This window comes from Lipophrys pholis (genome assembly GCF_963383615.2).
Source record: "Lipophrys pholis genome assembly, chromosome: 8".
Classification (NCBI taxonomy): domain Eukaryota; kingdom Metazoa; phylum Chordata; class Actinopteri; order Blenniiformes; family Blenniidae; genus Lipophrys; species Lipophrys pholis.
Window position 1 is genome coordinate 21,287,291 of NC_137630.1, and position 24,911 is coordinate 21,312,201.

Sequence of the window (24,911 nt, forward strand, 5' to 3'; positions counted from 1 at the left end):
AAAGTTTAGCAGAAAATAGAACTCTGTGTGTGTGTGTGTGTGTGTGTGTGTGTGTGTGTGTGTGTGTGTGTGTGTGTGTGTGTGTGTGTGTGTGTGTGTGTGTGTGTGTGTGTGTGTGTGTGTGTGTGTGTGTGTGTGTGTGTGTGTGTGTGTGTGTGTGTGTGTGTGTGTGTGTGTGTGTGTGTGTAGGTGGTGGATCGATAGAGTTCACAGTATATGTGTAACCATATAAATTTACCTTATTTTATTTTGAACTGACCTGAATTAAAAAGCAGTTTGTGATGCTTGTCTGAAATAGTTCACATCTGAGAAGAACATCTGTCCTGATTTTACTTTGTTTTTGTCTGATCTTAGTGACGTTATGTTCTTATCTGTTGAATCCGAGCCATGTCCTGATTTTACTTTGATCTGGTCTGTGTCCAGGTCATCATTATGTCTTAAGGCTTTGTATTTGTCCATTCTGAAACTCTTTACATCATTAAACCTCCCTCTGTGGACATAAGTGGGGGTCTTCATTTTGTCTGATGTTCTTGTCTTTTTCGTGTCATGTTTTGTCTCACCTTCACCTTCAGAGTCCCTTCATTGTCTGTTGCTTAACCTTTCCCGTCTGACTAAGAATATTAATAAACCGCAGCTACTTGGATTCAGAACTGTTGTGGCGACCCGGATTGTGTACGCCATATTACTTCTAAAAGCCACTACTACCTTCAATAAACATCTACATACAAGTGATTGCCACTTTAGCACATAGTCCTTTGTATTTGATTGGTGCAGTTGTGTTTGAGAAGATTCCCTCACCTGTTGGTCTAGAACCACACTTTCTGTTAAAAAAACAAAAACTGGTAGACCAAATTATGAACCACACTTATTATGATTGATGCTATTTTACCAGTAGAGCCGATAAACCCCCAGAAAGTGCTCGATCTATAGTAATTATTTAAATCAACCTTGCAAACTCAGGTCCTAACCAATCTAGAAGATGCTGAAAAACCTGAAACTATGACTTTTGTGGATGCTTGCTGTTTGCTAACAGAAATCTTGTACCAGTCAAGTCTCTCCAGATTCTTTTAATATGTGCGGAGAAGAACTTGGACCTGGAGGCCTTTCTGAGTGAAGTTGTCCCTGTGCATGGATTTCTCTGCTTTTCTTTGTTTTTGTCCTGATGGACCTGTCCAGGGTTTAACCTGCCTTCACAGTCCACTGGGATCAAGTAGATACAGTCTGAGGTGGCGTCGGAGGACGGTGAAACGCAAAACTAATTAGTTAACTTCAGTTTTCATTTTTTGTGTAAAAGTGAATTTTAGAGCCAAATTTGAGGAAACCGAAATAAGTATTTTTTATTTATTTATTTTTGTTAATATCTCTTAAATCAAAAAGGAAGCAGGGTTTAGTGGACGGACAACTAAAACTGCACATTTTTCCTACAGAAGACGCTTCCCAGGTGTCTTTTTTGTAAAAGCAATCAAATTAAAAATGTTTTCAATACCTGGCCATTAGTTAACCTATATGTGTTGTAATCTAATGTGTTCAATATGGTCTAAAGTGCATTGCAGACAATTAAGCAGGCCATTCAGATTTTAACTAAAAGATGAATATTCCATAAATCAGAAAGAAAATGGGACACTGCTCTAAAATCAACTGTTTAAAAACGCGAATCCTTCAAGAGCCTCTGAGTTATCTCTTTAAAAAACACAAAATGATTTACACAGTAACCACATGTTGAATCTCTGCAGGACACTGAAACACGTGTTAATTATCCGCCCAGCTGCCTGTTGTTGTTTTTTACGTAAGTGATCAATAAAGTTCAATTAGTCACATTTTGCCACATTTTTTCACACACAATAGTCAGCAGTGTTGATGAATGTGAGTAAAATGTGAGCACTGTAAACGCTTACCAAGAGACACAAGTTAACAACCTGAAGTGTTTCTTGTTTAGATGACTGAAAGTGGCATTATGAAAGCTAAAATGATCTGTACTTCTCTTCTCTTTCTCAGTTATGACAGAAAAACGTGTTAGAAATGCCAGAATTACAGAACATAAAACAGGCTGATGGCATTAAAGACAATCAAGAAACATCCCTAAGTCTCACACAAAGCAGCATATAATTATCTCTACCTGACATTTACCAAAGGGTGTCTCTGCACTCTTGTGTGATATTAAGCTTGCAAGCCTCTGCCAGCCCACCATTTTCTTATCTATTATCTTCCTTATCTGTGGCTGAACAACGAATCCCGGCTGAAGTAGAAAAGTTTCACCAGTTTTCAATAAGATAATGGCCCAGAATCCTTCTTTAAACTGCTAAAAGTCAGCTCACTACACTGCTTCATGAAAGAAAAGCAGCAGGAAAATCACCTTTAAAGAGCCCATGCACAGGCATATTTTTAGATACCCTCTTTTATTTGATGTCTGCTCATGATATAAGTGTCAGTCTGCACATGGCACCAGTTCACACACGTCTGAATAAATTTCACCAGTGAAAATGTAGCTGCTTGAAGCATCTAAAACCTGCTGAGGGATAAAAACAGTGTGCTGTGATTTATACCAATAAACTGTGGGAGCTGTGTAACTAGCAGGCAAAAAATACAAAATAAAAAAAAACTACCTGCCTCAAATGATCTAATTATACAGCTTCTTGCTGCTTGAAGCATAAAGAAAAAAAACAGCACAAAAGATCTTTATCTCGATATGCCTTGACATTGAAGAGACTTATAATTTTGTGCGTCAAGCTCTAATCAGGCGAAAGCAGCGAGACGTGGATAAAACACAGTTTTACCCCCTCACAGGTGAAACAGGGGCTGAAACATGCATCCTCACAGTTACCTGTGAAGTCCTCTGCTTGGAGATGCAGGTCGCACAGCTTGTGAATGTAACGGATGTACATGTCCTCTTTGTTGACCTCGGATTTGTAAAAATTCTGCATTTGAATAGAAAATTCAAGTGTTATAATATATGTGAGACGATTCATAAACGTGCGACTATAGAAGCTGAGATTATCGTCTCACCATGAGGTTGACAGAACCACCGATCTTCTTGTTTTCCATCTCGTCTCCTTTCATACAGTCCCTATAATGAAAAATCCCAAAATTAAAGTTCACCACTTTGCGACTTAAAGACATGAATCCAGTGAAATAGGATGTGCGGGTTAATTATAGCACACCTGTAGTCCAATAATCGCTCAACAAGTCTTGTGACTGATGTGACAAAGGAGATTCCCGTTTCTCTCCAGGTCTCCTGCTCGATCTTCTCCAGCAGGCTGCAGAGACACAGTCAGACATTCTTACTGAAGGTGGTGATCACAGGAGGCCAGCTGACAGGAATCAAACTGTGTCTTAGTCATAAATGTGAAGAGATCACACCTCACCTTGGGTACGGACCAAACAATTGGGTCCTGGGGTGCGATAGCAAAGAAGAATAGAAGTACTTTAGAAGAAAACACTTAAAGAGCGTCATTGTTCTGCATCACACTTTGCAGGTTTGATGCTTACAACAGGCTGAAGAGCTCTCTGTGATTATCATCGCCTTTCCCATCCGACACCATGCTGTCCAACTTATCCATCAGCTCTGCCTCCACCTACACAAACACACAGAGATGTTCAGCCAAAGGCCGGCGATAAAGAGCCGTCCATTACTGCTGTGCGCGATCTGCGTTTAGCAATGTCGTGACCTGTTTGAAGTTCCCATTTTTCCTCTGCTCCCAATCCATCATGTCGTGAAAAATTGGGATCATAATGTTTCGAACCTCGGTCTGAGGCACCAGGGTGACCCCAAGGAATGGACCCATCATTCCCGGGATGAAGTGGGGCTTGTTGTCACCTGGATCACATGAATCACATTGAGAAATGGGAATGTTTGCAAACAGTTAACCCAAAACTGAAGGCTGGTGTCTCACTGATGTGTGACTCTATGTGAAGGAATCGACCCACCTAATTTTTGCCACATGCTGAAGAGCTCATACCCCATCATAACTCTCATATCCCCGTATCTGTAAATCGACAAAATGGAATAAAAAGACACGTACAAACGGTTTGAAAGTGAAAGGAACATACTTTAAATTGAGAGCAGTGACTGACTTGTCGAGGACTTTCTTCCTCTTCGTGGGGCTGAGCGCCTCCAGCTGCAGACTGGGCTGGTTGATGTAGAGAACAGTGAGACTGAAAAAGGAGTTCCACACCTGAAAACACACACAAACAATCAGTACATGTAGCTTTTAAGTCCATGAAGTCACATTTTCACTTTACAAGTTTTTACAAATCTCATAACAGAAAGGTACTGTGGCACGTTGGTGTCAAGACGGGAGCCCGGCACACACCTTGAAATCAAAATCTGCCTCTGAAAAGTTCTTGTGCAGCGCCGGAGACAGAAACTGTGTTGTCACTACGATGATACTGCAGAAAAAGCAAACATTACACTGTCAGCTTACAAAATGAGCTGGGGTGCCAAAAATAGATGAAAAAATTTGCAACACAAGCGTCACCTTCAGAGCAGGATTATCTAAAGTGAGCCTGATCTAATGGTTGGCTGTATTCCCTTACCATCTCTGGGACAAAGACTGCATGACAGAATTGGAAAAAGCAGACTCACTGACTAGTTAGAAGCCGCATGACACTCCAGTCTCGGGGAAAGATAGTCAGTTTCATCAAATTGCGAAACACGCAGAAAATCTTGAGCAGGAACTCCTGCAGAGGAATACATTAGAGGGAGGATGCAGTGCAGGTATGTAATAAGCAAAATGCTCAGCTTGGAGACTCGGAGAGCATCTCACCTTCAGTTCTTCTTTGCTGTGGAAGTTGTTGAGTAGATGGTGAAAGTGGATTTCTGTCATTTGTCTGAGCAGAGAAAGGAGACAGGAAACATACTCCCCCTGCACAATGGAAAACAACATGTGAGAACACATTCAGAATGAGCAAGTGAGACAAATGTCCTTATTTTCTTATTGTCCATCAAACAGGCTCTCGGAGTGGAATCTCACCGTTATCTCAGCAGTGCACTGGGGACAACGCTGTCCTCTGGACGTCTCAACAGAGTGAGATTTGCTCATGATGGACAGCAGAGTCTGCAGCAGCACATCCAGTAAGCTCTCCACCATCATCTCCACCTCCTCCTGAACAGAAGACTCCTGAAAAGCAAGAGTAAGTTCAGGAGAGCAAGAGACGCACTGACGAGACCAGCTAATTTCACTCCTGTGTCAGTGGAATCGCTTGAACATGCATATAGAGCAGCGTAACATACCATAGAGCTTGTCTTGATGATGGAAAAGATGCTGCTCAGGATCCCAGAACAAATGAGCAGCTCCCTCTGCTGGCGCAGATGAAGGTGGATGTGATGCAGAACCACCGGCAGCAAAATACTTCGAGACTCTGAAGAAAGAGTGCAAGACAAAATGAACACAAAGTCCTTTCATTTAGTCTATATGTGTTATTTTGTCATAAATTTATCTCACCAGGGAAGAAAAAGAGGCGACTCTCCACTGTACGGGCAATAGACTGCAGTTTGACCACGTCCATGGACTGGCCAATGTCCACGGTGCTGGGCATGCTCCCCAGGGTTCCCCGGACATATTCAGCAACCTCCTGAACAGTGAACATCTGCAGCAGCTCATCAAAGATATCAGGGAAGCTGTTTAACAGTGCCGCCTTGGGAGGAAACAGTGGACACAGAGAAGAAATTTGTACTTTTAAGGAGAATACACACATGAAAGGGTAAAAAACGTAATAAAATATTTGCAAAAAAAAATAAAAAATATTGTAGTGTGTCGAAGGACAGAGACAGAAATCAAAATAATTCCAAATTGATATGCCGATAAATATTGTTAAACAAGCAAAAGCATGTCGTTAAGGTATTTGTTTTTTCAGTGATAACCTGAAATGTCATGCATACCAGTTACTCAAGAAAGCATCATTGTCTTTGAGCAGCCTGGCGGTCGCACAGCATCTGGTGCAACGTGGGACCAACACAGGGGGGCGCTGTGACTTACTGAGAAGGACGATAGTCCAGCAGCATATTCAGAGAAAGGCATGCAGCTGCTCACACCCCTAAACTGTCCAAGATCAAGCCAAGGATGGGTCAAAGAATGAGGCATTAATAACAGAAGGCACAAAAAAAGTAAAACAATGAAAAGTGACAAAGAATAAATCATGAAATCAATCAGCAAAAATAAAACGATCATAATAAACGCGGATGAAAAACAGAAGATTGAAACGACGCAGCAGGCTGAGCGGGTGAGACGGAGAGTGTTTCCTGAGTGGCGCTGCTGTGTGAACAATCTGACCTGCGTGAAGACCAGGTTCTCCGAGCTGCGGCTGTCCAGACTCAGGACAAAGCGTATTGACTGGAAGAGCTCCTGGATGCTGGCTCTGAACTGCTCCTCCTCCATCCCACAGGTGGCTCTCGAGTAGAGGATGCGAGACTGCACGATGAACTTGAACAGGTACTCCAGTGCCTGGGTGGAGAAGAAAAGGCGGCTCAGCGGGCGTCCTTGTCTTACCGCTTTAAGGTTGAATATCAACACACAAAAGAAATGTTACCGATCAGGCTTTGAAAAAGAATATCTCCACACATGATTGCATCACAAAGGAAATTCAAAGAGCATACTCGATACATCAATATCTGCAGTGGGTTTTGATGACTTCCTTTCATTAGCTTTTTCTCCGAGCAGGAAATTCACTTCCTGATGCCTGGAATGGTGTCACATTACTCTTTATCAGCACTCCTGTTTGACCACGCCAATTAATCCTTTTCTGGAGGAGCCAGGACCAAACCCAGGAGGAAGTCAGTGTGATACCTTACCCTCATGGCTTCCTGTATGTGGTCCTGCCGGACAACCTCAGCCGAGCGGTCCATGTACCACTTCAGACATCGAATCAGCTCCCTGCAGGCAAAAGTTCAAAACCGTCAACATCTGCAAGCCTCACCTCAGATTTTTATGTTTTCCTGAAGTCAAAATTGATGAACTAAAGTCATACTTGTAGGCCAGAGCTCCGGCAAAGTGGTTTTGGATGTAGGAGTCCATGACAGGTCTGAAGTGGTAGAAGCGACTGTCCCTGAGCAGGTTTATAATGAACACCTGAACACAAAAGCACACGGCTCCTTTTAAAAGCTCCTTTACGTCCTCTGCCTACTAACATTTTTAAAAATAAATTCCTACCAGTGATTGGAAAACCAGTGGCCCGTATTTATCAGTGTTGTCATCTAAAAGACAGAAGAGTGTATCCAGGACATCTCGCAAGAACTGTGTAGAAAAAAAGAGAACATTTCAAAAAGACCATCACATTAAAGACTCTCCTGCTTACTAAAATAGATATAAGAAGGACAGAAAAAATGGATAGCCCCTTCAACTCAATAGGAAAGTATGTTCTATGATGATCTGATTCTAATCTCATTCAAAATGCTGTAAAGGTAGAGCTTAAGGATTTGTTTTTGGTGCTTTCTTACTTTTTTGGTTAAGGCAAACAAAAAAATAGACAGTTTTCACATCCTTCTCATGATTTAATGAATATGAAATCAGTGACCTTGACAATCTCCTCTCCACTGATCTGACGTAGTCGTCCGAGGATGTCCAACACCCTGTCCGGATGGGCCTTCCAGTTCAGAAGAGCCAAAAGGTCCACTGAAAACAGAATAAAAACCGAGCTGAGTGGAATCAAATCAAACAGGACGAGATCAAAGAGGAGCGCGTGCTGGATTACCATTTTGTGTGAGCTTGGTGGAGCAGAGTATCGTGGAGACCCAGAAGGTTTCTTTGGGGCTTCTCTGGAAGGGCAGGTTAGCCGGCAGGTTGGGGCAGCTATTGAAGTCCTCCTTACAGCAGGGCAAGCTCAGGTACAAGCCCTGGTTACTGAAGGTGGCATTTTCATCACACTGCAGGACGAACATGGGAAGATCAAGTAAGATTGTTGGAAAACCAAAGTACCTGAAAAAAAATCTCAACACCCGTATAGGGAGAACATGCAAACGCCACACAAAAAGACCCCCTAATCAGACACAAACTCTGCTGTGCGGCAAAAGTGTACACCACTACAGCACTGTGCAGCACATAAGAGCCATTTACTTAACATATAAAGTTTTTCTCTGAAGTTTTCAGTTGAAGTGACACATAGAAACGAGCACCAAACCTCCACTGTTGGATGAGTTCGTACCTTGTACACATACAGTTCGTGACTCTCGTCTGACAGCGTGGTGCCATCTTCCCTCATCAAAGGAGTGAAGGCAAATCCAAAGAGTTTTTTCTCCCCTTTGTCTTTAGCTGAAAGGAAGCACGTCACAACACGATGCATCATACACTTATAATCACAGCACAAACATCAGCGTAGCTCCCAGCGAGATCCAGTCTGTCCTCATAAAAAACTGTGCACGGAGGGTCTGACCGCCACTGGGTCGCATCGCTGACTCACTGGAGCAGTGTCTGAACTCGAAGCGGAGGTGGGATCCCCTGAAACGGTCTATGGGAATGGGCAGCTTGACCATCTCGCTCCAGCGAGGGCTGTTGTTGTGATACAGGACAAAGGAGCGATACTCGGAGGTGTTCGGCTCCCCACTGCCCAAACTGATGCAGTCCTGCAAAAGGGAGGAAGGTTACGCTCGTCATCGTTCACACTCTGATGAGACGGCACAAAATAAGTCGTGCGCGTGTGTGTCATACTTTGAGCGTGTCCCCGTCGGCGTAGAGCACATACAGAGTGACTTCGATGTTCTTCTGGACGCTCTTGCCGCCCCTCTCAAACTCCCCCCGCTCCAGGGTCAGATACAGATCGTTGCGTGTGTCGCCTACAGTAGGACAATTATGAAGGAGGATTTTCACTATTTTACTCATTTATCCAGGAGAGCACTACTTCCTACAAAGAAAAGTCACGTCAAGCCTTTTGAGGCTGTGGCAAGAAATCGGCGTCCCGTTTGAAAATTACAAAAAACAAACAATAAAAACAAGACATATGGTGTTAGAAGAACGTCAAGATAAATTAGGAAGAGAGTGACATCTCAGAAAATCCCTGACCACAACAACAAACAAGTCCCAGATGATGTTCATGAGTTCATAATGTCCTTGTCAGCTTCGGCTCCACAGATGAACCACGAGTGGTCCACATAGATTAGGCCTCGGCGTGCGGGACTAAGATGTCACCGCTCCATTCGAATGACCCCGCTGAGCTGTAACACACTGCCACTCATGTCTGCCTCAGCACCTTTCATGAGGTCAGTGATTAATGAAATAAATATCGGTGGCAGATATTGCGGTTATTTATAAAATCAGATTATAGTTATTTATATCCAAGTCATTTCCCTGGGGACAGATGACTCACAAGGACTGATATTGGGAGGTATTTCAGGCTAACTGGAGAGGAGTGGAGCGGATTATAGATTCTCAGTAGACACAAAACACTGCAATGTCAGCTGATGAAATATTCCGAAATAAACACACCTCTCCCCCTCTCTGTCTTTGAGTTATCTTTGAAGGCCTCAGCACCTGACCTACATGCTGATCTCTCTGGAAAGGGGAGTAAATAAACTGAGAGTTCACAAAGTGCCAGGTGTGGAAGACGTACTGGAGCCTTCCAATAAGAGATCGAACAGGCTAAACGCACACGTACATGTTAATACAGCCGATAATGCCTTTAAATCAACTTAGATTGGAATCTTATTCAATCTGCTCCATTCTTTTCTTTTAATCTCCTTTTTTTTTTTGGTGTCTCCCTCTTTCATTCCCTGTGCGACCTTTGCCACATTCCTCCAGTCTCCACCTCCTCTCTGCACCTCCTCACCTGGCAGGATGACATCTGGGAAACCCAGTTTGCGTGTGAGCGCCAAGGCCCTGTTGAACACAGCCTGGTTCTCCCGTCTGATTTGCTCCAGCTCACCTCGCAGCAGCTGCAGGGAAATGATGAGGCCTGGAGGAGGTGTAGGGCGGAGGTGGAGGTGGAGGGGGGGGGGGGGCACGTGAAGAGGTGAGGGAGACGAGTGGAATGGAATGGAAGGAAAGAAAGAAAGCACATGGACAAAAAAAAAACGAAGGGAGAAGGGAGGGACGGAGGGGTATTTAAAGGACATTAGTCAGAATGTGGGGGAGGCGAAGACAGACAGGAGAGAGGATGGAGAGACGTGATCAGAGCCAGAGGAGAGGGAGGGAGGAGAAAAAAGGCGAGGTGGGATTACACAAAGAGACGTTCTGCACCAATCTTGTGACATAATTCTGAAGGCATGATTGAGGCGTGAGTCATCATTTAAACCGTGAGATGTTCATGAAATGACAAGTAATAGTGAACTGTCAAAGCACGCCCTCACACTGGCTCTGTTTTCAACGTTCACGCAGCTCCACGAGATCCGTTTACACCGCTGAGCTGGTTGATCTTACAAGGTCACAGCGATGATGAGGACTGGACCGTGTTCTAGTTTCATTTTCTCAATTTCATCATTACGGTGAACATCATTGAGCCATTGGATTTTTTATTTATTTAGTAATGTTGTTTTTTTTTATTAAAAATAGTTCCAATAAAAACTGTCAACATGCTCAGCATGACAGCAGATTTTCTTTTTTCCTCAGTAAATTTTTAATGAAAGTTAATGATTTGATGAAAAGCCAAAACTCTACAACTCATGAGAATATAACTTCAGCATATGAGATCTTCTACTGAGGAGCTGATAATCAGCCTGTGACTCACTTTACGAGCATAAACTTAAATACACGTCAATAAATAATGTTATCATCCTCCTTTAAGTGGGAATTTGGCTGGTTTGTATTATTGCCTCTTCATTGAGCATATTTCAGTTTTTGTTTTTATTTTGGATTCAATATTCCCTTCAGAAAAGTTGTTCATTCATTAAGATGAATATTTTTTATTAACTCTTTTTTTTACAAATTTTCTTTACGTGTCTTACATTGCTTTCCTCCCATTTCAGTACATTTATTTATATATGTATTTGTTTTAGTATTTCACTTTCTTGTTTATTTTATGATTGGCTTTGTTGTGGTTTACACTGGCTCTGTGGTTTCCTATCTGCAGATTTGGGAAAGCACTTTCACGCACTGTGTTGCTTTAATTTAAAATGCAGTCCTTGTTTTGTTTTTTTTCTTTAATGTGTGAAGCACTTTGGGCTACATTTTATTTGAAAGTGCTTTAGAATAGAATAGAATAGAATGGAATAGAATAGAATAGAATAGAAATTCTTCATTAACACCAGAGGGAAATACTAAAGATTCAAGGTGAAAAAGAAAAAGTTAAAATAAAGCAAAATGCAAGAAAGAAATCGTGAACCAGCACGGCAGGCTGCATTCATCTTGCGCATGCTCACTGCCAAGAGATTAGATATTTTCAGCAGCCTCTTAAAAACCTGAAGGTGTAACAGGTCTGTGGAGGGATCAGAATTACCATAGTTGGTGCTGGGGGCTGAGTACTTGGTATTGGACTTGCGGATGATGTTCTCGTGTACCTGGTACCACTCGTTCTCATTGTTGCATCTGTGGAGAAAGACAGTTGGAGTAAGGCTGTCAACAACGTGCCCATTAGAGGGTCCAGATGGAGGGTTCAGGAAGCGGTGCATGGGGACTACAAGAACAGCATGAGTCCCGGAGCCGATTTCCTCCTGGAGAAAAGGTAGCAGCAGGGGGAGGTGCTATCAAGCAGCACATTAGCCCAAATGCACAGCACACTAAGCAAACCTGACAGCCAGCTCTCTACCAGCCTTTTTCATTACTGTGGGCCCGAAGGCCCCTGGGAAAGGCATGGGGAAATGCACAGACTGGAGCGTTATAGGAGCCGACAGTTTGGAGGCAGCTCAGCACTGAATCACTGCTTGCTTTTTAAAGGGAAGGACTCTTCACGTCAGCAGAGCAATCCAATAAAAACCACGGCTTTCTATCCTGGAAATCTTTACTTCACACTGAGCTGCGTGGTCATCCTTAAAGTGCTTCATGGGAAGAATATCATGTGACCAGATGGGAACGTGTATGAGTGACCTCTGACCCAGAGAGGATGCTGAGAAGGACAGTGCAGATACAAGAAGACAATATAGCTGTTGACTGACACGAAAATATGCTGAGCTCTGTGTTATTTTGCTTTGTCCTCTAACTTTGCTCAATTAGCTATGTGTCATCGTGCCCAGTGTCTTCCCCTCTCCTTTTCTGCATCTCCTGTCTTCACAGCGTTGGCCTACATACAAGCTCAACAGAGGCGGCCAGATTCACAACACGCCAAGTGCCCTATCTCAGGCCCAGGGTGAGGAGCTATTGATTTTCCAGAGGACACTTCATTATCATTCTGGTCAAAACACACCGAGCGTCAACAGACAAGCACTAAGTTGTCATGCACAACATTTTAAGAACATCCACACATTCCTCATCCCTGCAGAGACACTTTCACTTTCAAGGAGGGTTGCAACTATGAAATGTAAGGTATTTATTAAAAAAAACAAGAAGTACTCACGTATAAACTTTCAGTACAAAATCCTTCTCCTCTTTGAGGTCTGTGATGGTGTGGAAAACATCACTCATAGCAAGCACAGCACAGCCATAAGGCCGTCTGTACTGCACGTGAGGCGGGCCTTTCTTCGAGTCGTTCAGCAGCATACGACCTGCAAGCAATAAGAGAAAAGGGTGTGCTTAGAAACAAAAATCATAATAATATTAATAATAATGAAGATCTTCCTGCATTGCTTTATTTACCAGTTCTTACGACATGTGCAACAATGTAAAGGTCTCTCTTTAAATCTTTACTGCTTAGGTCCTGCAGAGAAATGGGATGGAAAAACAAGTGTTGGTCAGCATGGTGTTAAAATGCTGATCTACTTGGATTTACGTCGAGAAGAATAAGCATCAGACCGTGAAGAGAGCACACAGGCGATCAACTTTTTCTGGATTCTTTGGTCCTCCGTTTTTGTTCAGTTTCACCATGAACTTCTCACTGGAACAGAAGCCAGTTCACAGTTTCAGTGTGTGTGTGTGTGTGTGTGTGTGTGTGTGTGTGTGTGTGTGTGTGTGTGTGTGTGTGTGTGTGTGCGCGCTTGCGTGTGTTTGCCCTCCTCTGTGTACCTGATCTGTTTGGCCTCACGAGTGTCGTACAGAGAAAAGAAGACGTCTGCATCCTCGCTGATGCTGTTGTAAGTAAAACTCTTCAGATTGATGAAGAGGTGGTGCGACACGGGGACTCGGCAGCCGTCACCATGGCGCTGTCTCATGCTATCACCCTGGGAACGGAGAGGAAACTGACCGCTAACAAGAGTCCGCACTGCGAGCAGGACCAAACACCTGCCACATCCTGCATATAGGAGCTAAATCTGTTTAGCAGATGAGTGGAGCGACTGTAACAAGTGAATAATTCATTGACATTGAGTATGTTCCATCCAGTGGAAAGCACATGTAATCCACACATGTCTCAGCAGACACATGTGCTGTTGTCCATATCTGCTGGAGTATACCTTCTTTCTTTTAAAAAATGTCACTGGAAAAAAGGCAACAAACAAAATTCAAGACGGACATTTATTTTACTGAAACATATTTCTGAACGGAATGTAATTTATCTGTAACAAAGCCAATTTATAATATTTATATCTTTGCTTATAAGTAAAAGTATTACACTTTTCAAGCTTATAAAATTGTAGTGTAAAACAAAATTTGGACAAATTAAAAAATTTTTAGTGATCTGGGAAATTTGTTGAATCATCAAAGTATTAAAGTACCTGCACCTTTATAACTGTGTACACAAGCTAGGGTTTGCAAAGAAAATATGGTACACTTATATTGTAAAAAAAAAAAAAAAAAGCATTTATTTAAGGCAGATTTGGCGACTGCTTCACTTTAGTCTCACTATTTTCACTTGAGTCTACTAAGCTAAGCTAATTAGTTGCTGGTTACAGCTTCACATGTACAGTTTGGGACTTGTGTCATTACACACCATGTTTCATACACAAAGGAAATAACCATTCACATTGTTTACATACTTTTTTTTCTATATTAGATCCAATTGGGCCTAAATGAAAAACTGCACCAGACAACAAAATATATTCCATCTAAAATAGCAACACGTCCCTAAACAAATGAAATTCAGCAGTGAAATGCTTCACAGTGGCCTACAGTGCCATTTGTGCATGCATTGGGACATATGTGATCCCAGTGGGAATTAATCCTCACACCCTGGCAGTGTTGGTGTGAGGTTATCATGATGCACGACAGTGGCACACAGATCACATGGATTATGGGCCACCGCTTGTGAAGAGTCTAACGGTGCTGGTGCTGGTGCCAGAGCAGCAGGACACTCACTCTGCACGGAGTGTTTGGAAAAGAAATGAAAAGTGGGAGTTTAATAGAGATGGTGAGTATGAAAGATGTGATGGCTTCATGAACAAACAGCTTTGAAATGACTGTACCTGGTTTGTGCTTTGCTGACCACAGTGTCTGCTGGATACATGCTAAAAAAAAAAAGAGAGTTCAAAAGAGAGATGTCAGATCAGTCGGTCCGTTCTTTGGTCTTCCCACACGACGTTGAACTTATTTACCTTAGAGAAACTTCAGACACCGAGGCTATCAGAGCGATGCCTCAACTGATGCTTCAAATCTGACAAAAGTTCACCTACGTATGCTGCTGAGTGGCTGTACTACTGTTCCCACAGCGCTAAAAGAAGCCCACATGAGGCAAAACGTGAGCATGTGGGAGGGAGGAGGACAAAGCCAGCAAGCGCCCACACGCACCCCTCTCAGCTCGGCAGCCTAAAAGAACTCTTCTACTCCCGTACCTGAAGAGGAGCCAAGGCCTCGCGCCCTGCCAAGCACAAGCTCACTTTCATCGAGAGAGTCAGGAGGCTTTTTGGCAAGAAGGAGCCACACTGTTGTTTCTGGACAGAGCATTTAGTGCACAAACATTCTGCGTGCAAAGCTGAGAAACATGGCAGTGGGATAATGGGAGGCTGCAGGGCAGTTGGAGAGTGTTTTCATCAGCATATGGAGCTTCAACTACTGACCAGAAAGGATCTCCCTCCCAGATCACAGTCTCCAGCAGCATTACATTAGATTTCATAACATCTGTGCTGTAATCGCACATTTCTAAAATTGGATCTGCTTCAGCAAGCCTCTTCTCTCTCTCTGCATGTGTATAGGATTGGGAGTCCCACATCACTACAACTAAAATACATTTGAGACATCATTTATTTATGGGAATGTGTCTCTCGTCTGGTTGGTGGTTAAAAGCAAGCAAGGCTAAAATATGTAATTTATTTCAGAAAAAATTACAATGAAAAATTTATATATATATGTGCTTCTCTGTGGCCTCACCTGGGCCTGTCACTTTGAATTACGTCTGCCTTGCTAGCTCGCAATCACACTTGTGAGAAGCACGTGCATGCAAGAAATGCGACACAGTCAATACGGCGGTAAGACAAGCATAAAGAACAGGTCACATGAGGCAGCTCAAACAGCTGATTCGTGCGCTCTCTTGTGAGTCACCTTCTTATGGATGATTTGATAATCGGTACACTCACACTTCCCTACACATCCAACAACACATTCCTATATTTGCAATGACAAAGAGGCACACAGGAGGTTAAAAAAGCTCACAGCGTGCAAGTCAGTGAGTCATGGCCACAGATACAGTTTATTCATGCTGCAGGGACATGTTTGGCTGCATTTATCCTCCAAAGAGCACACATTTATGTTTTTAATTTATAATGCATGAATATGTACAGTGTGAATGGGTTAAACATCAATTCCAATGAACATACCAGTTTGTATAGCTCTGATACGCTGATTTGATCCGGGTCCACCATTTCAAACTCCTTTCTTGGAACAAGGTCTATTCCGAGATGCCTGGTGTGAGAGATTAGGGGTAGAGAAGGGGGGGAAAAAATGCCATGAGACTACTTTTAAGGAGAGAGTACAACATGTTGCCTTTGAGACAAAAGATGTTTGAGTTTTTAAATGTGAGATAAAATGGTTAAAGTTTATTGAAACAACCAGGGTGTTTTATATCCCTCCTCTCCCCTCCAAGCCTAAGAGGACCAGAACGTTACCAGTTTGACATCTATCAATCGGAACTGTCAGTTTTCACTACACTTACATGTATCATTGATTCAGAAATGATTATTTTAACAGGATATTTGATTTTTCACGCCTCCATCCATATCAACCAGCAGATCATTTTAAATTAGTGTAAGGCCATCAGTGTGGAAACTTAAGGAGTGTGGGTCAAACTGGTCTTACATCCAAACAGTGTCCAGGAATAAAGAGCTGAAGCACCTTACTGAGGTGAAGACATTGTACAGTTAGCTTATGCTGCTGTATATCATACTGTAACTCACGAGGCTCTATCTGAGCTGCTGTGATAGTCTGACCATGTAATCAGATCTCTCTATCTCTCAGGTCACAGAGCGACACCCAGAGCGAGCTCGATCTAAAGCTCCTCTTCAGACTCTCTTTACGTTTTATGTCACTCAAGCTCGATGCACACTAATGTTGACCAACTGAATGATGCAGTTCAAAATGAATATGTGTGTACTTTTATTTGCAATTGTGCACTGGATTTTACATTAAACTGACAGATGGTTTCCGCTCATGAAGCTCTTCCTCAGCTGAACTGGAGCCTGCACATCTTTATCACTGTTATGGATGCCTGTCACAGCTCCGTTGGATGGAGTTTGAAACTGGCAACAGCAAGAATATGGCTTTACAATTCCTCCAGGGGGATTTGCATTGACTTTAAGCTGCTTCAGATTCACTCATCTGCTAAATGACCATAAAATTACATCATAGCGATGCTGTTACACACCCACTCATCCAGGGTGTCGTAGCTCTCTGCAAGTGCCAAAGAGATATTATTTGGTGGCCAACAGATAGAAACAACTGATGGCCGTAGAGCATGCCCCCCCCCCCCCACCCCCCCTTCCCCGCAATGCCTGAGTAACTCACTCGTTTCCCCAGTCGAGGCGCACGGTGATGTGTCGCTTGATCTCCCGGGTCTGGTCCTGAGCGAGGTGACCCTGGATCAGCTGCCGGCGCAAATCGATGAGCTCGTTCATCACATGACGCAGCTTATGGAACAGATCCACCTTGTGTTTCTATTGAAGCAATGGAAGAAAGACACAGTTCTCTCTGATGCATTGTCTGTTTTATCTCTCACGTTCAGTCATGTATTTTCCTTTCAGGTTAGTTGAGTTATAAAGATAAAACCCTGAACTGAGTCTGTACTATATCTATTGCACACTTAAGCGTTTGTTAATGACACAAACGAACCAAAGAAAGAAAAAGTGTGACCTCAACACAGTAATGAATTTGATCACCACTTCTCGTAGACAACACTTTTAATTCAGACCTTCTCTGTTCTCCCTAATGATATGACATGAACACATTACCACCAGGTTTGTTTACATAAATGCAAAGATTAAGTGCCACCACAATACCCATGTAAATTTAATGAGAGTAAACACTGCTTGTTCTGAAAGGCTGGTGGCTGCAGAAAACAAAGATATTTGTCAGGGTTGATGAGTCCTTTTGGACTTCTATTCTGCAGGGCTAATTACATACATTATAACAGATACACAGTTATGCTTAGGCCATTGCTCCCTGAAGTAATGCCATGAATTCTAATTGGCACCAATAAGGTGAACTGTATTAACACCCAGCCAACGCTGCATCCTATTGTTATGGCTGCAACTGTAGCAACATGGCCCATATCACATGGGGGGAGAGCACCAAAACCAGCACAGTTAAATCAGCGCTTCATATTAGTCGAGCTTCAGAGGAAGTTACATCACCACACCAATGCCTCAGGCTGCTTAGTTGCTCAGAGCACGAGCAGTCCTCAGTGAGAGGTTATGTAAAAACTTGCTGCCAGCTCTGCAACATAGCCACTCAACTACAAACTCAGAACCCTACCAACCACTTCTGCCTGCCCCCTCGACACTTAGCAGGATTAAGGATGCTTTAGATTTCCAGTAATCACTTTTGCCCGCCAAGTAAAGGCTGACTGAAGGTGGAGGATCTTAAGATGATGCAGAAACTATGAGAGGCAAGCCAAGATCAATCAACGCCTGAATGACACAGCATGAAATTGTATACGACAGGTCTGTAGGCCATTATCTGAGTCCAACCACCATTTCTGTTCCGACATGGATAGTATATGAAAATAGGGGATGACAGTCAGAGTGAAATGCAATGAGGATATATCTGAACGAGCTGCCACTGTATGTTTAGACAATATTACATATGACTTTAACTGGCAAACCCAGGTGTACATGTGCACCAGGAAAACAAAACATATTGGAATAATCTCCTCCATCAAACCCCTCGAGGAGGATGCAAATGAAACAATGATGCATGCAATTTCTTTGCAAAGCGGCTCTCAGCCACCCTCGGAAATCTTCTTATTGTCATATCTACACCGATATTTATTGCTTTGCGCTTTTTTTTTTATATGAGAGAGATGTGCAGTAATACATTGCCACTGACCACATAGAGCTGCTTCCACAAGACGCCCCATTCCTGCAGTGTGGAGGTGGTCTCTGTGATAATAGGGTCCTCCAAGGGCACCACCGTCTCGCACAGCCTGCAGCAGAAAAACACGTGCATGAATGTGAGCTCAATCGCAAAGTGTCAATACTGCTCTTTAAAAAAGCTTCTTTTTTCTTTTTTTTTTCAAGGGCGCATACAAGTGTCAGGAGGATTAATGCAAAATGAATGCATCTGTATCATATCCTGAACTCTTTCTGATGCAGGTATGATTTATATGATGAATATATGTGTTGTAGGACATAATAACCTGAATGCTGTGGAAATCTTGCACTTGAAAATATAATTAACAGGTGAAGGTTTAAAAAATAAAAGCTTCATATTCATAGATAGATAGATAGATAGATAGATAGATAGATAGATAGATAGATAGATAGATAGATAGATAGATAGATAGATAGATAGATAGATAGATAGATAGATAGATAGATAGATAGATAGATAGATAGATAGATAGATAGATAGATAGATAGATAGATAGATAGATGCTGCCTTGATTTGCTAAACCACCGCTTTTCAGCAAGCAGTCATTGACATTTGAGACACAACACTTTGCACGACTGGGTTTCAGTTTCATCATTCAAGTATGATTATGACACATAATTTAATGCACTTCCACTTTTTGTGATTAACATGTGGAGATACACAGTTGTCCCTTCATCTATGTAAAATATCTAAAATACTGTACATACAGTAAAAAGCGTTTCTTGAGATTATGGTTTCCAGATGAAATAAGTGTCTAATGTGTGAACCTTTGAAAGTAGCACTGGAATACACACACCTCTGTGAGACAGCGCAACGAGAATCTGTAAGGATCTGTGAGGAACAGACTATGAAATAAGAGCGATATGAATGTGAAGAGCAATGCGATTATCTCAAGGTGCAGGGAATGTTGCAGAGCTCCCCAGTAAAGCCCACAGCACACATCCTGAGCGACTACTTTCACAGTGAAGCACAAAAGCAAAAGGTCAGATCTCTTGTGGTTTCTTTGCTCTCAAAGTTCTGGCCTGTAATGCAAAGAATTCACTTTGATACTGTATGATGCTTTAGAAATAGGCGTCTTTATCCAGCACACAGTGAGTCGGGGTGATTGTCCGTGGCGAGGAAAAGCTTTGGGAGAGCTACACAGATGCAGTAGGTGTGTCACCTCATTAACTCCATGAGACAGCAAAGCAGATTTCCCAAAGTGCAACTCCTGGAGCGAGTCAGCATAATAATGTCAATTTCTAAGTCTGCACTTTTAATTGCTTGAGTGCAAACGAGAGTCCTCATGCTTTGTGGTAGCTGAACTGTAGGATGGTGATATAACTGCAAACTGAGCCACCCGGATCAGATCCCGGATCAGATCCCAGCAGCCTGCACAGAACAACAGGCTGATGAGGAGCTCTGCAGCCTGCCTTTGTCTCTGCCTTTATTCTGGCATGTGCAGCCACGGCTGGCTATTGTGCTGAGATGGATGAAGGCTCCCACAGTGTGTGTACAAAGACACACTCTCACACACAGACACGTGTGTGTGTGCGTGTATGTGCATGAAGTACATTCGCAGCTGTCAGGTGGTAATTCTCTTGAAGATTGGATTGTCACTAATCAGTGGTGAGGCGAAATTAGACTGCAAAGGAGCGAGGGATGCACATCCTCTGACATTGATCAGTTGATGAATCGGTATCACACCACCTGGGTAATGAGACAAAGAAAACTCTGGCAGCTCCATCAGAACCACTGAGTCTGACCAGTAAAGAACTGACATCACCCGCAGCGTGTCTCAATAGAGACCTGATGGTGATGGATGCTGTACACAGAAGGACGTCACCGTTTGAGCTGCATTCTCCAATTCCACAAAACACTGCCACTCTAAATGTATAAAACTGAATACCCGTTGTCGTAGGTTTAAACAGATAGCACCAATTGTTTGTGATGGTATTTTATAGAGAAGAAAGTCCTGTAAAACCAATTATTCTTTAAAGAAAACCAAACATTTATTATTTTAAAGAATGATTTCATTAAAACTCAGCCACCATTCGATAGACTGAAAAGGTTTTATATTACTGAGCCACTGTGTGCATCTACTGAAGGCCTAAATAATAAGAAGTCAGTATTATTACATGCATACAGTATAATTCTAGGATGAGCAGCCTTTGCTGCAGTTTTGGGCTTCAAAGTCATTTTTTTGAGAAAACACATTCTTTAAAGCAACTTGAGGAAGCTCCAAAAACTAAAATCTTGACAATAACTGTATCAAATGATGCATTAATGAGCTAATTTATCTAATCAAGCTAATTTGGTCTGTTGGCATGGTTTGATTCGATTAGATCGAGAAGGCAGAGTAATCGAAACTCATCAACACATTTTGTGACTAAATTCGGATCGGCGTCCAAACAGGACATCACCTTCGCGTCACACCAGAGAGAAAAATACAGGGAAAAGTTTACATTTCAAAGTACAGAAGCTCAGCAGTCAAAGAACACCTCATCACCTAAATATAATGCTTTGTTTCTCTATTACATTCTGTTTTTCATGCTATATGTCTGCAGACATCGACCACACTGGAGGAAAGCAGGAGCTCAAACAGGGCTGATAACCTGAGCCAAAGAAGAAGCAGGTCTGTGCATCCCTTTTGTGATTCTGCACATGTTCCAATTAAAACACTTTATCATACAAACTCACCCTCTGTTTGTCACTGTAGATTTCTTCAAGTGGACATAGCTGACTGGAAAAATACCCTGTGGACGAAGAAAGAGAGCCAGAGATGTTACTGGGTGTGACAGGATTAGACTTGTAATTCCGCTGCACCACATGACTAAAATGTAGAGTACTGTGTTACGTTTGTGTCGTTTGGCAGTCTATGTCCAAACCCCTTCCAGTGGTGAAAAGGCAGATTTTACAGTTCTGCTAGAGACACATTATATGCTGAAGGAAGTCCAAGATTACACTTCCTTTTCACCTATTTTGATGTTTTCTGCTGTGCGCTTACATTTTTAGTCCATATTATTTCCACGGACTGCAGAGACGAGAGGCTGAGCATCCTGCAGGATCCGTACAGAGGCTTGGCTCAGCAGGGAAGGGCACGAGAGACCGAGTGGTGCCAGCTGCCACCTTTGCAGTTTATCTTTCTTATTCTAATCTGCCAGATGTGAAAGAATTGGCCATCGCGAGCACAACTAATTCTCTCTGCGCCGAGAAGAGTATGGGGGCGACTGAATGTGGGCAGCGGAGTACATAACAAAATGGAGGGGTGTTAGTAAGAACCGTAAATAGCTGAGGAGAGTAGAGAAAGACAGCGTGTAGCCACTAACACCTACATTCACCGGGACTGGACAGCTTTTGTGCTTTCTTTGAAACATTTCAGCAGCATTGCATGAAGATTTGAGCTTCTGACATTTCAGTTTTCAACAGCAAACGATGACCTGCTGCTTCTATGCCTGTAATCATACAGCTGGTATTTATGATGCGATGATTCAATGTGCATCTACGGATTTTACCTATTTGTTCTCAGGATTTGTATAATGACGTTCAAAACTGCTTTGATGCTACTGTACTTTGCTGGGGTAAGTAAATGTGAGCTATAATGTATATAATTAACATTTCCTGCAGTCAGTAGTGACTTGTCTTATTGTCAAGCAGTTTTGCGCCTCGCAAGCGCCGTGCTGAAGATCATCTCATAATTATGCTGCATAATCACCACCAAACTGCGAACTGAGAGGGTTTGGATTTGGTCCCTCAATCCGGCCTTTTTTCCTCTGAACTTCCCCTCTGAATGATCAAACCACACAACAAGTGCTGCGGCTGCAGTCCCACACAGCAGAGGAGCATTTCCAAACAGTTTCAAATAGGCATCAAACCTGGTTTTCAATCTTTTAAATACAACATGTATCGCCATAAATGGTTGTTTGTCAGGTTAATAATTGCACCATCTGCTGGATGAAGGAAAAATAAAATGTTGATTTCTTTAAGGAAGATTCTCAAGAAAGAAAAGGAGCCAGTAGCAATCAGCTAAAAGAAAAAAACATTTTTCACAAACGAGCGGCACCATATCTCAATCATTTTCTCACCCAATCAACATTTGTAAATAACTTCCTGAGGACAGAAACCATTTTCTGCAGCTACTTTTAATAAAACTGTGCTTGGATGGAAACCTCTGTGTACTTACAGGTCAAGAAGACTCTATTTTTGACAAATCGACTCAATTATTTAACCAGGTTTTTATTGTTTTGACAACATTCACGAATAACTTTGTCAAGAGGCACATCTATTCATCTCCCTCCAAAACACACAAACTTTCATCAGAGTGAAGAATAAATTAAGACTCAGCACTTACGGCTTTATGGTTACTTCTGCATTAAATTATCAACGTGATACTGTGATTGCAGCGTATTTATAAATGCAACAAGGTTCTAATGTCATTGTATGTGAATTTCTTTCTTCCATAACCTGTGAAACTAGTAATGCACGTTTTGTTTTATGTTGCTTTAAATATGGCTATGTTATGGCATCGTTACTAATTTATGAACAAAATACTGCACATAACAATGTACACACTTGATAAACCGGTCTTTACCTTTATTGAAGGCTTCTTGGTGGAAAAGCCTCTGTACCATCCTGAAAAACAAGAAAATACACATGAGAGAACGTCGACATCACAAAATAGAAAAAGAAAAAAGAAATCACTAAATCATTCAAAACTTTGAGGGAACTTTTAAAGAAGAAGCATTAGCTATTGGACCGAGTAACAAAATCAGCCTTGTTACATACAATAGATATTATATTCATATAATTTGATAGATGTTACTAGTTTTGCTCAGCCGAGACAAACTCAGACGTCTGTTTTCCTGCCCTGTGAAAGGCATCTCATGCTGTTTAAAGTGAAGTTTGGGCTATAAAACATTCATGTGTTGGCCATGTTGCAGTGAACAGATTTGTGGTGGCAGTTGGAGGAATTAACTAGCAGTTAGCCTGGCTCCACCTCAGACTGATGGATAAAAATAACTTCAGCGGCTTTCTACAAATACTTGAAATGCAATTTATCAAATGAGACTAATATTTGTGCGGATGTTTATTTGACTGCAGTTGTTTCAAGTCGTTTCAAGTCATTACCAAGTGCAGTTTGTTTCTCCCTAAGCCTGGTAATTAGAGCCAAAGTACCAACCAGCCGCCAAAGTGGTTGTAATTACCAAAATTTCTAGATTCGCTGTGTTTTATTTGAATGCATCTTTAAAAGAAATTTCTCCCGAACCTACTTATGAGTACCAATACCATCTCTGTGATTTGTTTCATAGTATTTGTGAGGGGGGGGAAACAAAACTATAAATATAATTCCAAAGAAGAAATGTATTTGCATCAGGAACATGTACAATGTAAATTAGCTATTTTTAAATGCTGTTTCAAAACATCTCCACTCTACTAAGGAGTAAATATTGGACGGATACACCAGAATTTGTGTGTTTTGACTCAATGTTGTTCATTGTAACGAGAGTCGAGGGGGGAAAACGCTTTATCCAGATATAGAAACTTTGATGATAATCAGTTAATAATCAATCATTCAAACTTTAGAGTTATAAAACTTTTCAAGCAGGTTGATGCAATGATACAAACAAGACAAACCAAATCAGTAAGAAAACAGTAAATACAAGAGTAAAAGCAAAAAAACCTGTCAAAATGTACGCTGGAATTAATCTCAACAAATAACTCTCAAAACACAAAGGTACAATAAATTATATGAAATAAAGAAAAGTGTTTTAAATGAATAATACAATAAATAAATACTTCTAAATGAATGAAAAGCGTAGACGGTATGTAGCGCCATATGTTTTGTGAATACATGACATAAAGATAAGTGACATGCAGATGAACATAACATCATCTCTGGTGGTCTGGATTTGGTTTATCAGGGGCTGCGTTTCAATATAACATCAGTCTCATATCCTAACAGCCCATTGTTTATGTTTTAAACTATTTCTCAGCAAAGACAAAAGAGTCAGGAAGATACCATAATTTCACCAAAAATATGGCAAAAGAATTTATGCACTGAGGTTTTTATGACCAGCATGAAGTTGTGAAGAGCTGCTTCACTGGCAATTAATGACAGTTTTTGATGGGTGATCGTTATCGGCTTTAAGTATGACGCAGAATCTACTACAATCTTGTGTTTTATTTTCTTTATGGTTATGAAAATAGTTTTTTACGAAAACAAGTTTACACTCTATTGATTGCCCATTCATCAATGTTGGATTTTCACTGTGACGATTTGAGAGAAGCAGGGGTCAACATCCTGTAGAAGATGGCGCCGCTCTCACCTTCACTCTTCTCCAGAATCTGAACCGTTTCCCCGATCTCCAGGACCAGCGCCTGACATATCGACGACCGGAAGTTGCAGATCACTGTGCAGAGGGAGAAAAGAGACATCGTGTAATTAAACGTACATCCGAAGTGCAGCGG

The 24,911-nt window shown here is 41.9% G+C and overlaps 1 protein-coding gene across 1 annotated transcript in view; it reads right to left on the reverse strand.

The window, feature by feature from the left end:
* Window positions 1-24,911, reverse strand: part of LOC308113229 (dedicator of cytokinesis protein 3-like) — a gene marked incomplete at its 3' end in the record, with an annotated part of 47,666 nt that overhangs the window by 15,381 nt on the left and 7,374 nt on the right. The window contains exons 2-38 of the mRNA XM_080469300.1: window positions 24,770-24,853; window positions 23,035-23,075; window positions 21,144-21,199; window positions 18,420-18,516; window positions 16,881-17,029; window positions 15,698-15,782; window positions 14,351-14,392; window positions 13,017-13,171; window positions 12,807-12,888; window positions 12,651-12,711; window positions 12,412-12,559; window positions 11,359-11,447; window positions 9,754-9,879; window positions 8,640-8,764; window positions 8,392-8,554; window positions 8,137-8,243; window positions 7,687-7,858; window positions 7,510-7,607; window positions 7,146-7,229; window positions 6,964-7,064; window positions 6,788-6,869; window positions 6,270-6,440; window positions 5,976-6,038; window positions 5,442-5,634; window positions 5,231-5,358; window positions 4,971-5,117; window positions 4,764-4,862; window positions 4,583-4,677; window positions 4,311-4,386; window positions 4,072-4,172; window positions 3,925-3,983; window positions 3,666-3,814; window positions 3,487-3,572; window positions 3,363-3,389; window positions 3,159-3,254; window positions 3,004-3,064; window positions 2,822-2,915 (exon numbers count right to left, since the gene is read on the reverse strand). Coding sequence (XP_080325426.1) covers window positions 2,822-2,915; window positions 3,004-3,064; window positions 3,159-3,254; window positions 3,363-3,389; window positions 3,487-3,572; window positions 3,666-3,814; window positions 3,925-3,983; window positions 4,072-4,172; window positions 4,311-4,386; window positions 4,583-4,677; window positions 4,764-4,862; window positions 4,971-5,117; window positions 5,231-5,358; window positions 5,442-5,634; window positions 5,976-6,038; window positions 6,270-6,440; window positions 6,788-6,869; window positions 6,964-7,064; window positions 7,146-7,229; window positions 7,510-7,607; window positions 7,687-7,858; window positions 8,137-8,243; window positions 8,392-8,554; window positions 8,640-8,764; window positions 9,754-9,879; window positions 11,359-11,447; window positions 12,412-12,559; window positions 12,651-12,711; window positions 12,807-12,888; window positions 13,017-13,171; window positions 14,351-14,392; window positions 15,698-15,782; window positions 16,881-17,029; window positions 18,420-18,516; window positions 21,144-21,199; window positions 23,035-23,075; window positions 24,770-24,853 — 3,792 coding nt within the window. The remainder of the gene's footprint in view (window positions 1-2,821; window positions 2,916-3,003; window positions 3,065-3,158; window positions 3,255-3,362; window positions 3,390-3,486; window positions 3,573-3,665; window positions 3,815-3,924; window positions 3,984-4,071; window positions 4,173-4,310; window positions 4,387-4,582; window positions 4,678-4,763; window positions 4,863-4,970; window positions 5,118-5,230; window positions 5,359-5,441; window positions 5,635-5,975; window positions 6,039-6,269; window positions 6,441-6,787; window positions 6,870-6,963; window positions 7,065-7,145; window positions 7,230-7,509; window positions 7,608-7,686; window positions 7,859-8,136; window positions 8,244-8,391; window positions 8,555-8,639; window positions 8,765-9,753; window positions 9,880-11,358; window positions 11,448-12,411; window positions 12,560-12,650; window positions 12,712-12,806; window positions 12,889-13,016; window positions 13,172-14,350; window positions 14,393-15,697; window positions 15,783-16,880; window positions 17,030-18,419; window positions 18,517-21,143; window positions 21,200-23,034; window positions 23,076-24,769; window positions 24,854-24,911) is intronic.